Source organism: Thunnus albacares, chromosome 8, assembly GCF_914725855.1.
Source record: "Thunnus albacares chromosome 8, fThuAlb1.1, whole genome shotgun sequence".
NCBI classification, from domain to species: Eukaryota; Metazoa; Chordata; class Actinopteri; order Scombriformes; family Scombridae; genus Thunnus; species Thunnus albacares.
Window position 1 is genome coordinate 10,662,212 of NC_058113.1, and position 14,831 is coordinate 10,677,042.

The 14,831-nt window shown below is 39.0% G+C and overlaps 1 protein-coding gene across 7 annotated transcripts in view; it reads left to right on the forward strand.

The window, feature by feature from the left end:
* ulk4 (unc-51 like kinase 4) overlaps positions 1-14,831 on the forward strand; it is an 80,155-nt gene that overhangs the window by 4,670 nt on the left and 60,654 nt on the right. For 6 of the 7 annotated variants that reach the window (XR_006404540.1, XR_006404541.1, XM_044359642.1 and 3 more), the window contains exons 10-18: positions 11-312; positions 891-960; positions 1,193-1,271; positions 1,767-1,859; positions 2,161-2,221; positions 2,390-2,610; positions 3,302-3,348; positions 4,035-4,113; positions 9,950-10,057. Coding sequence is in view for 5 of the 7 variants with exons in the window: in XM_044359642.1 (XP_044215577.1) it covers positions 11-312; positions 891-960; positions 1,193-1,271; positions 1,767-1,859; positions 2,161-2,221; positions 2,390-2,610; positions 3,302-3,348; positions 4,035-4,113; positions 9,950-10,057 (1,060 nt within the window). In the remaining 2 variants the exon portion in view is untranslated. The remainder of the gene's footprint in view (positions 1-10; positions 313-890; positions 961-1,192; positions 1,272-1,766; positions 1,860-2,160; positions 2,222-2,389; positions 2,611-3,301; positions 3,349-4,034; positions 4,114-9,949; positions 10,058-14,831) is intronic. The other variant, XM_044359640.1, reaches the window with a different exon arrangement.

A 14,831-nucleotide genomic window follows, 5' to 3' on the forward strand; every position in this document is an offset into this window, starting at 1 on the left:
ACACCCACAGAAACACAAGGATCCCGAACCCTTTTTCTTCAGGAAGACAAGCCAACACCCAGCCGGCACATAAGGTTGCGAAGAATTGTATTTCATCACAGACACCAATTGACAGACCAGACAGCAGGATTGATAACCAACAAGCTGACAGACACACATCCCATGGAGCCTTTAGGAACAGCCAGGGCTCAGATAGGGAGGTGGGAAAGGAGAGAAGAGGAGAGGGAGAGGCAAAGAAAGAAGATGACCCCAAGCTCACTGGAGCCCAGCAGACGTTCCACACACTGCAGCCCAATAAGTCACTCACACTAGGTAACACATTTCCTGATGCCTGTGTTTGATCATGTTTGAGTGTTTTTAACTTAGACATGAGAGGTCAACACATAGCCATAGCAGACTATTGAAACTGGTAGGTTCTTCCACTAGCATTTACTAATAAAAGTACATACTGTGTTAACTATATTTATCATACCCATGAGCAAGGCTTTTTCTCAGCAGCCAGACTGAGAATGTTTAACTTGATATTGTTGGAAGGACAGGCACAATAAGCACGATTGGCAAACTTTTCCTGAATTAACAAAAGGGACATTTAGTGATTTTTTCATTCTTTTACCACCTTTTTATTATTTACTTGTTTTGCTGTGTTGTTTTACCATATCAGTTGTATGAACTTGGCTGTAGTAATCTGTGGTTTTCTAGATAAGCCTGGGTCTATCCTATTGGTTACCCCTCAACTGCAAACATTTGCATTTTTCACTGTTTGTCGTAGTTCCTATTGTGCAGATCTCATCCCACCTGTGCGGCTTTTACTAGGCATGTGTTAAAGTCATAAGTGTCTTAATGAACAACAGAAAATCTGATTTAGTGTCACGTGTGCTTTCTTCCTCCAGATAATGTATCAGAGCTCAGGCCAAAGAGTGGTGTGGATGAGGACAACACTGAGGCAATTTTTCTGCTCAGGTATTCAGGTTCAGACACACATATCTAAAACACTCTACAGAAATTGTTTACTACATGGAATGTAGTTTTAGAATGAGTCGCCTTATTGGGATTCAGACCTCTAACCTCAACCTCTCAACCTCTACCAGTTGAGCTACACTACATGGGATCAGCCTCATGTATATACATCCAGTCAGCAAGCCACAAACAGCTATCAGTTTGTTTTACTATCCTCTTCCTTTTGATCCTCTAGCTCCTGTGCCACTTCAAGAAGGAGCTGCAGTGTCTCAGAGTCTTCAAACCACACCCCTGCTCCTCAGGTAACTGCCACCGTACGTATACTCTGAAATTTGCAACAGCATGTAAACAGTGTAGAAGGGAGATTCATGCTATTAAAAGTATGATAAAATGGGTAACTGACAAATTGGCAGCTTATACCTAATCACTGTTCATTGAAGCAATCACAGCACTGCTGTTTTTGTCTGAAGCTGTAGCTGGTTTTATTCACTTACAGATCTTAACAGTAAGTTCAGGCAGGGTTGCAGGAGGGGCAAACTGCTTGTTTGGGACAAGTCCTGACTTCCTGTGGTGCAACACAAACAGGAGCAAAATGTTCCAGTTAACCACGAAATGGTGTCTTCTTTTATGAGAATCGCTGATAGAACTGATTGTTCTTTACAAAACAGCTATAAATAAACATGTCAGTTTCAGCTATTCCCTTATCCTGTTATCCTCTCCTTCCATCTGCTGGTGTGTAAATACTTCTGATAGCAATGACCTGCCTCTGCTTGTAGAGTGGACTCAACTACTCTTTCCCCTCCTCCTAGGCCAGTACTGGTACTGACATCACATCCTGTGTGAAAGCTCTTCTCCACACTGACTTTGACCTGACTGTCTCCCCAGTCATGGACAACCCCAAGGTACAGACATGCAATATTATTGGACGCAGACTATGTCAGATTTCAAGGTGTTTTCAAATGCCTAAAATACTTACATTTTACTTTGAAAGATATCCAGTAGTATGTAACCTTGTGAGGAGCTTTTCCTTACTTCTCAGTATTCATCTTATGTTTAGATCTGTAAAATGTTTTAATATATCCTCCTCATACAATTAAAACTGTATAATGAACATTTTGCATGATAATAAAAGAGAATTGTGATATGAAAGTGAGACAGCTCATACAAAGGTTCATAGTCTGATGTTCTCTATGTATTTACCAGATTCTTAAGGTTCCTCCTGTGCGATTTGATCCTAAAACCCTTTGTGTACCAGCATATTCAGGTACTGTGGTTTCTTTTATTTTTCAAGTCAGCATCAGGTGTTGTTTTTTTGTCAGTGTCCTGCAGACAGTAGATCTCAGTGTACGGGCATTGGCCCCAATCTATCTGATCTAGGCTGATTCCCTCTCCTCTCCTCTCCTCTCCTCTCCTCTCCTCTCCTCTCCTCCAGTTGAGAAACTGCAGTCCCTGAGTGATGAAGAGTGGAGGGTATTTCTACAACAGCTCTGTTCATCTCTTGAAGAACAGAACACTTCTGCTCCTCTTTCCTCGTCTTCAGTTGCTCCTCCTCCTCCCTCCACAGCTACTCGCTCCAGACTCAACCTGCTGTGCTACCTCTGCTGTGTGGTTGGACATAAAGATGTTGCTAACAGGCTGATTAACTCAGCACTGGTAGGAAAACTTGTATTTACTTATGATCCCTGTTGAAATATTGTTGCAAGTTATGACATTTTTGCTTTTCCATTTTTCAAATTGTTTGTCACTGCTTACACCTCAGTTGTCCTGGGGAGGATGTTGATAAAGATGTGCTCCCTTTGTCAGCTCTTTGTTAGCTTTTTGCTGGCAGGTGAAAGTGGAAGATGTAACATGCAAGAGGTTCTTGCAATTGCTCCCAGCTAGTCATTAGTCAGGTAGGAGTCATTAGTACAGTGACAAGGACATGAGCCCATAGAATTATTCTGGGATAATAAAAAGGACTTCCTTTCATCTGACTTTGAACATGAAATAACTGAAAATGGGTATACATATATATATTTAATTGAATTTAGTTGTAATAAAACTCACAAAAGTTGACTAAATATTTTTTTTGTGATTTTCAATACTGAAGTATATTTTAAGACATATCAGTGCTGAGATATTGTGGTGTGATAATAGTTTTGTTCATATCACCCATCTCTATTTTGTTCATCCACCAGACCTAAACAACGTCATTGATTGGTCTACAGACATTGCAAATTTGAACAAGCTGATTACAAAAATGGACTCACACCTATGCTTTCATATTACAGATTAGATCTTTAATGTTGTTTGTCTCTCTTCTCCTTCTCTGTATCTGTCACTCTTATCTCCTTCCTTCATTCAGCTTCCAGCATTGACCCTGCAGTTACGACAAGCTCCTAACTGGGATGTGTAAGTAAATATGTGTACATTATTTTCTCCATAAACCAGCGAGCATGATGTTGCAGGAATGTTGGTGTAGCGGCTAGTGCCAACATGATGAAATAATGTATATGAAATTAATCATTGGTGGATGTCACTATAGGCTATTGGGACTTGGATACCCGTAATGCAAGTGATGTGGCAAAATATAACAACTGTATGTTAGAAAGGCTGCTGGCTGGAAAATCTCTGGGATGTAACCCTCAAAATAGTTTTTGTGGTTGTACTAAAGAAAGGAACATCAGGGGCAGACAGGGATTTGGAGTCTACACCTACAGTATAAGGATGTGTCCTTGCTCGCTGTCATCCTCTCTCTTCTTCTTGCTCTCTATACCTTTCTAGTACTGTTCTTTAAGATCTGTTTTTCAAAGTTACTGGCACTGACACTGACACATAGCATGGCCTGTGAAAGCTAAAAGAGTTGATGTTCATCATGTTCAGATGTTTTGTTTGGAGGTCATGGGCTTTAGACGTAAACTTGAAATTCATATTCTCCTTTTTCTAGCTGTACACTATGTTGTTCCTCTCCGTCAGGAGTATTTGCATTTGTAAATCGTGGTGACTGAATACTTTTATTGATAGTCCTGTGTTAATATGTAAACAGAAAATCATCACTTTCCCCACTTTTTATTAAATGAAAAAACAAAACATTTCAGACGGAGCAAGGCTGTCAGAGTGATGGGTCTACTAGCTCTGCACTGTACTGAACTTGGAGAAGACAGTCCCGTGTCTGAGGTATGAAACACACACAGATACACAAACAGTGTTGTTAGGTAATTTCAGTTCTACATGGTCTCTGCAAGATCATATTTAGTGTTGAATTTTATTCAGACTTGAGTTACAATATATCGCTGTTCATTCAGCCTTCCATGACTAGTACAGTAGCAACACTGGCAGAAAGAAAAAAATCTGCTGTCTTTTTTATTCCAACATGTTCAGTAACAAACAATTAAACAGGTGAAGACCCAAACTTTTGCGAAACATTTTGAGGACCTCAGGCCTGCAGTACCAGTTTGCACTGTTGGGTGGCAGTACATACCAGCAAGAGCCGACCATATGCATATTACAGAAAATATGAGTACATACTATATTTACCCCTAGAAACATACATAAAACATATGTACAATGAGTGCATCACTGCATACAGTATATATAGTTGTCTTGGCTTACAGTAAGCCATGCTTAATGTTGCTGTGCACATCTATGGTTTTTTTTTTTGTAATTTTATAGATGTGTAATGTCTGTTTGGAGGTTATCTCTGCATTTGTTGTGTTTAGCAGCACATCACCAATAGTTAAAAAAGGGGAAAATCTCCCCTAAAACAACATGTGGATGGGAATTCTTTTAAAGCAAGAACTTTATAGCATCAATGTGTACCAGCAGGTGGCATTAAAGGCCTACAGTACAACAACTCTTTGATTAGCCTCAGAGATACACTCTCTGTCTCTCTCTCTCTCTCTCTCACACTCACTCACACATGCATGCACAGAGAGAGAAAGAGAGAGATCTCTCTTTCAGTTGTTTCTTGCATATACAATCTCCTAATTGTTTGTTTTATATCAAAGTTTAGTAAAAATGGTAATCATAGCTGTTCGTTAGCAAAAAATGTACAGTAAAATTATTTAAAATAGTTTAACACTTAACGTCATCATACAGTGATGAGATGTAGGGTTCCACCTTAACTGATAATGCAAGTATGACAACAGGAAGTTATTCTAATGCTACTTTAACTTTTATGGTAAGCATGTTTGTAGTTACAGATCGTGGCTTTTACAGATTTTTTGTTTTTATACATTCATATTCTGCTTTTTATTTCTTGCCATATGATGAAATAATATCATCATCACCTTCATTGTTATGATTATAATGCAAGTGAAACTGTGTAATATACAGTAAGTAGCTACAATACATCACTGTAATAACTATAATTATAGTAAAGAAAGTGCTGTAAAGTAATAGGACACACTTGTGCTACGCAAAAAATACACTGAGATAGAGATATACATGGGCAATACAGATACTTACTGTGCCCCCCTCAAAACACACACAAACACACCAGTGCATACACACACACACACACACGCACACAACCACACACACGTCAAAACAGAGGGATGCTGAACTAATTCAACATAAAAGCAGTTTTGTATGGAGGTGAGATCTGGAGCCTCTTTCCCTTATTCGATCCTTTCATCCTGAACAGAACTAAACACTTGCACCTCTTTTCCTATCTCTGCTTTTTCCATCTTTTCTCTACTCTTCTTTGTCTGCTCGTCTTCCCGATCACATCCGTGTTTTCTGAATGAATAAAAATTTCTGCTAAAGTAGTTCTGATCCCACATCCGCTCCTGGTCAGTCTTTTTCTTCTCTATTTTTCCACTTCTTCTGACACTTTACTGCTGCTAAGTCGTCACAGCGAATTACAAAATGGCCGACTGTGGCATAGCAGTGGGTTTTTTTTTCGGTGCGCTTGTTGTTAAAGACAAATGGCGGAACATTTTTTCCGCTACCCTCTTTACCTCCCTGCAGCTACCATAGGATGACAAATTGTTAAGAAAAGGACAAAGCTGTACGTTTGTGTGTGTGTGTGTTTGTCCATGGCTATGACCATGTGTGTGTCCATCTACAGACTCAGCAGGGGTTCTCTCTCTGTGTGTGTGTGTGTGTGTGTGTGTGTGTGTGTGTGTGTGTGTTTGTGCGTGTGCATGGGCTATTTTTGAGACATGTTTCTGTGTGCTCTCAGCAGGGGTCCTGTGTATGTAGTTTTTTGTGTCTGTGATGTTCTGTCTCTCCATCGTTTGTGTGTGTGCATGCAATTGTTCTGTGCTTGTGTGTATTTTTATGTTATAGTGATGTTAACAGATGACCAGTAAAACAGCACATACTTTCATTTGCTTGTGGGTGTGTGTGTGTATGTGTATGTGTGTGTGTGTGTGTGTTGTCTCAGCAGGGGTTCTCCTGCTGCAGTCCTGCTGATTGGAGTGACAGGGCTGGGCTTAGTTACTATGGTAACTGCTATATGCTTCGATCACTCCCCCAAACACACACGTGTGCGCATGCATACACACACACACACACACACACACACACACTCACGCCTGTTTGTGTCTCTCTTTCTGTCTAACTCTCTCCTTTCTATCCGTCCTGCTGCTTTCTCTTTTCTCTCTCTCCAGTCCATCTGTCTTTGTCCCTCACTCTCTCTGTGTCTCTCCTCAAATAGAATTAAATGAGAATAAAATTTTATGGGTTAATGTTTGTAAGGCAAGCTTGCTGCTTTCCTTATGCGACTTAGGGAAGCTGTGCTTTCAAACCCAACAAGATATCATTTTCCCCTTCACTTATCATCACTTATAAAGTTTTCTGTGGCTTTTACAGCGGTTTAGCCGGTAAAGCTTCCACTATGCAGGGCGTTTCATGGGGATATGGAGTCTTAAGACATTCTAAAAGCTCACAGAAACACACATAAAGCTGCACACATAAACACATAAATATTTAGGAACTTACTAGAAGCGCTGGAAACCATTCAGAGGGCAATAGCTCCAAGAAGACACTACTCTAAGGATTTGTGAATTCCTCTCGCAAGGAAACGATGAGATTTTGAACCAGAGAGTTTGTGTAAATATCTGACAACTAATGAATTTTGTTAAAACACATTCAAAACCTACTAAATATGTACATATGTTTGTGGACAAATTGAAAATATAGCAGTATTGTTCCTGGATATATCCATTGATTTTGAATTATTTCAGCGATAATTAAAAATCACATTTTTACTTCAGATTACCTTCCCTGTGGATGAAGACGTTTCAGAGCCCGGACTAATCTGTGTCTAACATCTCGCAAATTAGTTGTTTGATTCATTAATGGAATATGCTTTGTCTATCTAAATCACTGCACATGTTGTCTTGTTTTACCATGAGACAGTATGTCAGGGATAGGGCACTTCAGAGGATTTTGTAAAATATGTAAGGGGAATCAAGGTCAAACTTGGGTTATCTCAGTAAAAAGCTAGCATGCAAATTTAGGAAGGTTTAGTAAATTTAGGTGGAAAGCTGGGCTGTTGAAGATAAGAAGGTTACCTCAACCGACTAAAGTGCTGCAATACTGCTTAGTATACTGTTTAATCAGTCTCCTTTGTCACCTTAACAGAAACAAGCCTTGTATTAACTGTAAATTCACGTGTAGTTCAGTCTTTACGGGACTGATAATCCACCAACTATTACTCTGTACTCTTTCTTTACACATCTGGCTGTCCCAAGTGTGGACACAGTAACTGCTCATGTGCATTACTTATATTTATCACATTTCTGTGTGTATGTGCAAATCTTCTATACGCTGTGTTGTGATGCTTTTTTGTTGTTTATGCATGTTAAGTAAGTGCATATGTTTATGTTTTCTGTGTGTGCATTCATGTGTGTCATTTGATCTGAGGGAATGTTGATGCTGAGATAATGATGTGTTCTGGGGGAAAATAGTGTGTGTGTGTGTGTGTGTGTGTGTGTGTGTGTTTATGTTTTCTTTTCCGCTCTGGCTTGTTGCACAGCAGTGCCTTTCAGCACCCTCTGCCTGAGAGCAGCTGCATGACCAGTTTCAAACACACACCAGAATCTCAACTCCCCACTCAGCCATTTACAGTATGTTATTAGTGGGTTCAGCTCAGAAAGGAGTTGAAAACAAGAGCATTTTTTTCATTGCACATGAGTCCCATTAATGTACTTGGTTAATACTCACACAACATGGTGTGAACTAGTTTATGTATAACCAAGTTTGATTTAGTTAACCTAAAGGGTTGCTGTGTGAATAACCAAACATATCGGCTTCTGTCCTGGTCTCAAAGTATACTAGCAGTGATGTTCAGACCTACTCAGCATTTCAATGGCAAACCGATTCTGTATCATGCCCACAGAAGGCACAGCATGAGATTACACCATGGCACTTGGTCAAAAATAAAAGGGAAGAATAACTCTCCTGGGGAAGGGGAAGATATGGTGTGAGAACATGACAAACAGACCGTTACCACTTCGCACCCTACTACGAGACAGAGAGACACGAGGTGAGAGACAGTGAAAGCAAGAGAGTGTGAGAAGAAGATAAGAGAGCGAGGGAGTGAGAGAAATTATATGATACATATGTGGAGGGCAACACAAAGAGAGAAGTAGTATAGAGAAAAAAAACAATAGAGGGAGGAGAGACAGCAGAGAAAAATGGAAAAAGAAAGAGGAGAAGAGAGAGGCGGATAGAGGAGTGAGGCAGAACTTGCATCAGATCACAGAGGGGGGAAGCTGGCAGTAATGCTAATGCCAGGAAGCAGCCAGCCAGCAAGGCTGTCTCTGCATATACTTAACTCTGTGTGTTGTTACGTGTTGTGTGCACGTGTGTGAGTGTGGTGTGCATTTCTTACAAGTACATATGATTGCATGAATTTGTGTACCTAGTTATGTGTGTGCATATACATACTTAATGCTCTGAATACGTGTGTGTGTGTGTGTGTATATGTATACATGCATGTGTGTTCATCTGTGTATGTAGTTTTATAGTTTTCAGTAAGATTGTTGTTGCTGCCCAGCTCATATCTTTCTTTCCTGCTCTCCTTTCCTCCCTCTTTCCCACCCTCTGTTGCCCTATTTCTCTTATCTCTCCATTTTTCTTTTTTCCTTCTCCCTCTGTTACTGTGTTATGTGTTCCCTCTTCCTGTTCTTTCTCAATGTTGTTTCATTCTCCTTCTCTCACTCTATTCATTCCTTCTCATTCTTTATCCTTCCTGCTTTTACCCTTTCCTCTCCTTAGTTTCTCCCATTTTCTCATCATATACAAACAAGATAGAGTAGATTTTCTATAGAGAGAACATGCTCTAGCATTTTCATAATGATCAGTAGTTACCAACACTTTGGTGTAATATAGTGAGGCCCTGGTTTATTTGTGGTGGTTATACTATCTTTATGGTACTGTGATGTGGCATGATTTGAAATGGTGCCCCAGTTTGAGGACAATGCAGCAGGAAAATGATTCTAATCACACAGGAAAACCAACCAGTGTTTCTGGGGGATCAGTGCAATGTTTTGACTGACCAAGTCATTCCACTTGGTCTCAGTCCAACTGAGTGTGTATTTCACTTGCTCAAGACCAGACTGAGGGCAAAAAGGCTCTGAACCAAGCAAAAAGGGAAGATGGCTGCAGTAACAGGCAGAGCATCACCAAGAATATGCTGATGTCTGTGGCTCATTTATTGCAATGGATTTCCAACCATGTCTTTAATATGATCAATTCTAAGAGTTAATCTCAATTTGTCCAAGTCCTGTAATTTTGAGACTACTTATAAAAAGCACTACAATTCCTATATTGCTCATCTGATATGAATGTAAATATACCCTTAAAATTAAAGCTGAAAATGAGTTCTTTAACCTTTTAATGATTCTATATTTTTACATGCACGAGAAATCAGGATAGGGCATCTGAGAAGTCGTTTTTTTAAATGCAGTGGTTCAGTAATCAGATATAGTTTTTATTTTGCAACAATATAATAGAAATGCTAAACGATCTGTCTCCCTCTCTGTGTTTTCTCCTTTTCCAGGCAGTGTCCACACTGACAGACCTGTTGAGAGATAACCTGAGGAATAGTAAAGTGAAGCAGTTCCTGCTGCCACCACTTGGGGAGTTCCTCTACCTCATCGCTTCACAGGTAGAGTCTGCATGACAGAGAGGCCAAATTCATGAGACAGATAGAAAGAGACAGAGATACTGCAGATGACTGAGTTACATGGTACACATCTCAGACCACTGTCTCATGTGAACATCCACCCGACTGACAGAGCCTGGAATGAGAAAGAAAGATTCAGGGAAATGCAGAGATGTGAAAACAACAAAGAAAACCACTAATGCTACTCCAATTAATACATAGCAGTCTCCACAATCTATTTTGTATAACTGCACTTTATGCATCTTAGTGCTTTTATATAAATAAAATAATATACAATGAATTGAAGTTTTGACAAAAAATGTTCAAAATGAAAGAAAGTCCAGCTACTTGCATGAAGAGAATATGAATATTTGCCTGAGCACTATGTGCTATTATCTGTAGTGATCATTCACCAAGTCACTCATTGTGCCAAAATCTTTTGGAAAGTATTCCTAACTATTTTACTTCTTCTTATTAGTCTTATTGAGGTATTGAATCTGGTCAGTCAGAATCAGCTATCTGGGCCTCTTTGAGACTGCTGATTTCAATCAAACATGGTTGATATAATCAGCATCCTGTAGTGTGTCAGGGTCATTAATTAAATCTCAGACAAGGGCTCTCAATATAGTGAGTACTGAGGCTCACTACTAAACATTAGACCAGCTACTGTAATGATGCAATTAGAAAAAGTAATTATAGTTATCCTTATTATTACACACTGTGAAAAATATAATGAATAAAATGGTACACTTGATTTTCATCATGTGGATAACTCATAACCTCAAACAGTAGTTGAATGGAAAACAGCAAAGTTGCTCACCTCCAGTTTTCTCTGCAAAACTGTATAAACTGCACCTAAACGGACACTCATCAATCAATCAAATCAGTTTACCAGTCATGGGGAGTACTACTGAGCCTGTGAAAACAGTATGTAAAATATATTTGTTGGCTCTGGAGGAGCTTTGTCAGTCTCAGAAAATTACTCAAGTGACAAAACCCCCAGTTATCTCAGTTTGGGTTTGGAGGCTATGCATTTTTAACAGGCAGCCTGTGACACAAAGTAGGGGTGCACTGTTTTAGAGACATGGGCATTTATCAGGTGGAGAGACCAGCGAAAGACACTATTGAGTGACATGGAGTGGAAAGTGTAAAATTGAGTGATTTTTGGATCTTGACCCATATTAGAGACTAAAAGTGGGATATCTTAGCCTCTGTTGCATCCGTGATGTTTTTTTTTCGTGTCTCCTGCAAGTTCTCTAACCGTATTTTTGCAATACAAAATCACTGGAGTTCTCCTTTTAACATGTTTTTGCGGTCACGGTTTAAACATTTTCTTTTTCTTTGTCTCTTTGATTTCCTTTCATGTTATAACATTGGGTGGACTTTTTTATGAGATACAGTAAAAAGTGGCAGGAAATATGCGGCAGAGGTGCCTGCCCACACTTGTGCAGTCGAACCCAAAACGTTTACATATAACGAGCCTGGCAGACTGTCAGGATGCCCCCAACAGATGGCTTTTTATGTGGATAGTGAACGTCATCTTTCATATAAAAGTTTCTTTTTTCCTAACTCTTTTTTAACTTTTTCCTAAGTGATTCATGTGGAATGAGTGCTGTCTTTTGAATTAATGAGTTAACATGAATTGAACACAACACTAATGTCAGATACAAGAAAGATCAAAAGACATTTTCTTTTTTCTTCAGTGAAAAAGACCAATCTTTGTGTGAAATGAATGAAACCGAGTGCTGTCATTAGGTAATGAGTTGGAGTTTAAATTTACATGCTAACTAACTTGAATTGAAAGCGAATTGACCCTAACCCTGAAAATTACAAGAGAAAGAGTGAAGGAGGCCCTGTTTGACTTCATTAGAAAAGGTGATTCTAATTTATATCTGGTTAACCTCAGTCTAGCCCGGCAAGTTGATTAAGTGTAAGATTTTTATTTACACGGCTGATGGATAACCTTCAAAAATCAATCAGCCCTCCTGATTACACTTATTACTCTCCTGAAGCCACAGAGAATCTCATCACTGTCCTGTAGAAGCTGTTAATAAATTGACTTTTCAGCTCCTGGAAGAGTGTGTGTTTTTCCATTGATGCCATTGTGTTCTTAACAAATAGTAATGTAGTGATTAACCGATTCTTGTACCTCCCACAGAGATCATTGTTAGTTGTTGAACAGGACCCCAAAGCTGCTCCCTCAAGGACAAATTTAGAGAGTAAATGTTTGTCAGTTAGTAAGAAAATAAAACACAATGGCTGCATTGAAGATTTGTATTTTCTTTGCAGGACATGTTTTAAAATCTTGCAAATAAGCTCCTTAGGTATTGTCATCCATAAAATGATCTCCTAGTCACTGCAGGGCGGTCCAGTGTTCTCATAGTTGACTATATTGCCATGTTATGTTGCACGGCAGACAAGGAATGAAGGTTATTACCCCACATGTAAATTAGGAACACAAAAGAGTTTTCTTTCACATCCACATCCAGAACATCCAGAAGGTAGCCTTTCCTTTCTCTCCCTGATAAAGAGAAACGCCTGCATGCTTTTGTAAGAAGTCTCAACAACTGTAATGTTTTGCTCTTAGGTTTGTCCAAAAGTCTGTAGTACAATAATAACTTGTACAGAAAGCTTCTTCCCGAGTTTTATGTAAACCGCTGAATAGCTCACATTATCTGTGTTGTATAGTCCCTGTGCTGGCTGGAAGTTTTAGAATAGATAGTAAAAGATCCTTTTACTTGTTTACAAATATTTTCATGGACTTGCCCCTGACTGTTGACAGAGTATGTCCCTTAAATCCACAGACTTTCTGCTCTACAGATCTAAAGTGAGTTGAAGCTGACATGTACTTGGTCTGAGAGTCTCTGGAGTAGACTCCCTGTGGATCTGAGGTCAGCTACGTACATCAGTACCTACTATTCTGTGACTTTTTAAAAAAAATTTACTTTTAACTTTTCTTTATGTTCCTTTGTGTTTTTGGTGTTTTAGCTTTTTTATGTTCTCATCTTTGTACTTTCCCTTAGTGTTGCTTTGAATGAACAGTACCAGTCAAAAGTTTGGACAAACTTTCTCATTCAAGTGAATGGGAAGGTGTGTCTAATCTTTTGACTGGTCCTCTATGTAGGGGTTGGTTGATTAATCAGTCAGGTTATACTTGAACTCCATGGTTTCTGGTTGTGGCAGAGTTTCAAATTGTATTCTGATCTACACAAAACCATCAATTAGTCACGGTTTATTTTTGTATTTTTATTGTTTTCCCTAAACACCTTGGCTGCCTTCACTGGTTACTTTCCCAACTGTGGGTCTGGTCAGTGATAATGATCCCCTTTTGTGCCTTCTTAGTTTTCAGTTTTGTTCAGTTTTTTTTAGGATTTGCACTTTAAAATATACCCAGAAAAGCCCAGTGACCATGTTTATCTTTGGTACTGTTTTGTTGGTAAGATTAGAGAGTGCTTAGAGAGCAGGTTTCTGATGCTAAAGAGTGGTGATTAGCTAGAGGTTAGTACCCTCTTGGCTTCCTGTAGTAAAGCTACCTGCTTGTTTGGCTTTGGATTGAGGATAGGGTTTTTAAAATCTCCAGCTGTTTGTTTTTTTCAGTCAATGACAATGATTTGCACAACTTTTAGTGCTGTGTAGGCTTCTGTGCTCAACCTATCCTTTATTTCAGTTTTGACTTGAGAATTTCTGTTTCTCCAGCAGGGCCAGTCAAGGTATTGATGGCACTAAAAACCCAGTAGTTATTTGATTTGTGCTGAGTCTTTTAAGAGTCCCCTGGTAGACTGGCAGGTTGGCTGTCTGGTTGGTTTTCTGGTCTGTGTCAATGATCAGCTGCATTGCTGCTTCTATTCTCAAGGTTAGATTGAGATAGATAACTTACAACCTTGACAAACACCACAGAAACTTTTTCTGATAGTTTTGAGGTTGAAAAAAGACTGTAAAAGAGTTTCTTAGAATAGTACTTTCAAGCATCATTCACATCACATGATGTCGAAACCCTCCACTGAATACAAAAATATACAACAATAATTCAGTTCTTTAAACCGCATCGACTGTAGGAGCTAATAGCTTCATTACAACCAGTGCTAATGGAAATCCTGAACACAGGATGTGAACTCCTCCAAACAGGTGTACCCACTTTCCCTGTTTAATGGCAGGTAAAATAGTTTATTCAAGTAATAGGGAAGGGTCTTTTAAGTGTCCCCAGGTAAAATCACCTGCTTTGCTCCCCTTTTCTTCTGCAACACCAGTCAATGACAACGATTAGCTATAGCCTCCAGTGGAGTCTTTATCCTCAAGGTTAGATATAGCCTAGAGCCTAGCGCAGTAGCAATGGTACAGTGCATTGTTTCATGAAAGATAAAAATATTGGTAGAAATAATTATATATATATATGTATATATAATTTTGTGGAATTTTGTGGAATGTCAGACAGTGATGATAGCAGCAAAATGGTGAATATATGTATATAGTCAGAAAAAGAAGTACACATATTCTTCATACCAAGCTTTCTGTGGTTCCAGTGTTTCCAAATGTGAGAATTTGCTGCTTTTCTCTGTTTCATATGATTGTAAATTGCATATCTTTGGGTATTGATTGTTTTTTTTTAAACTGGGAGATTGTGATGGGCTTGTTTCAGTATTTTCTGACATTTTATAGACTAGAAAGATTGATTGATTAAATGTAAAAGTTGTCAAGAGATTATTGCTAATGAAAACACTCAGTAGTTGCTGTCCTGTAAATGGACGGCGCCATCATTAATGCTACTGTATTATTTACA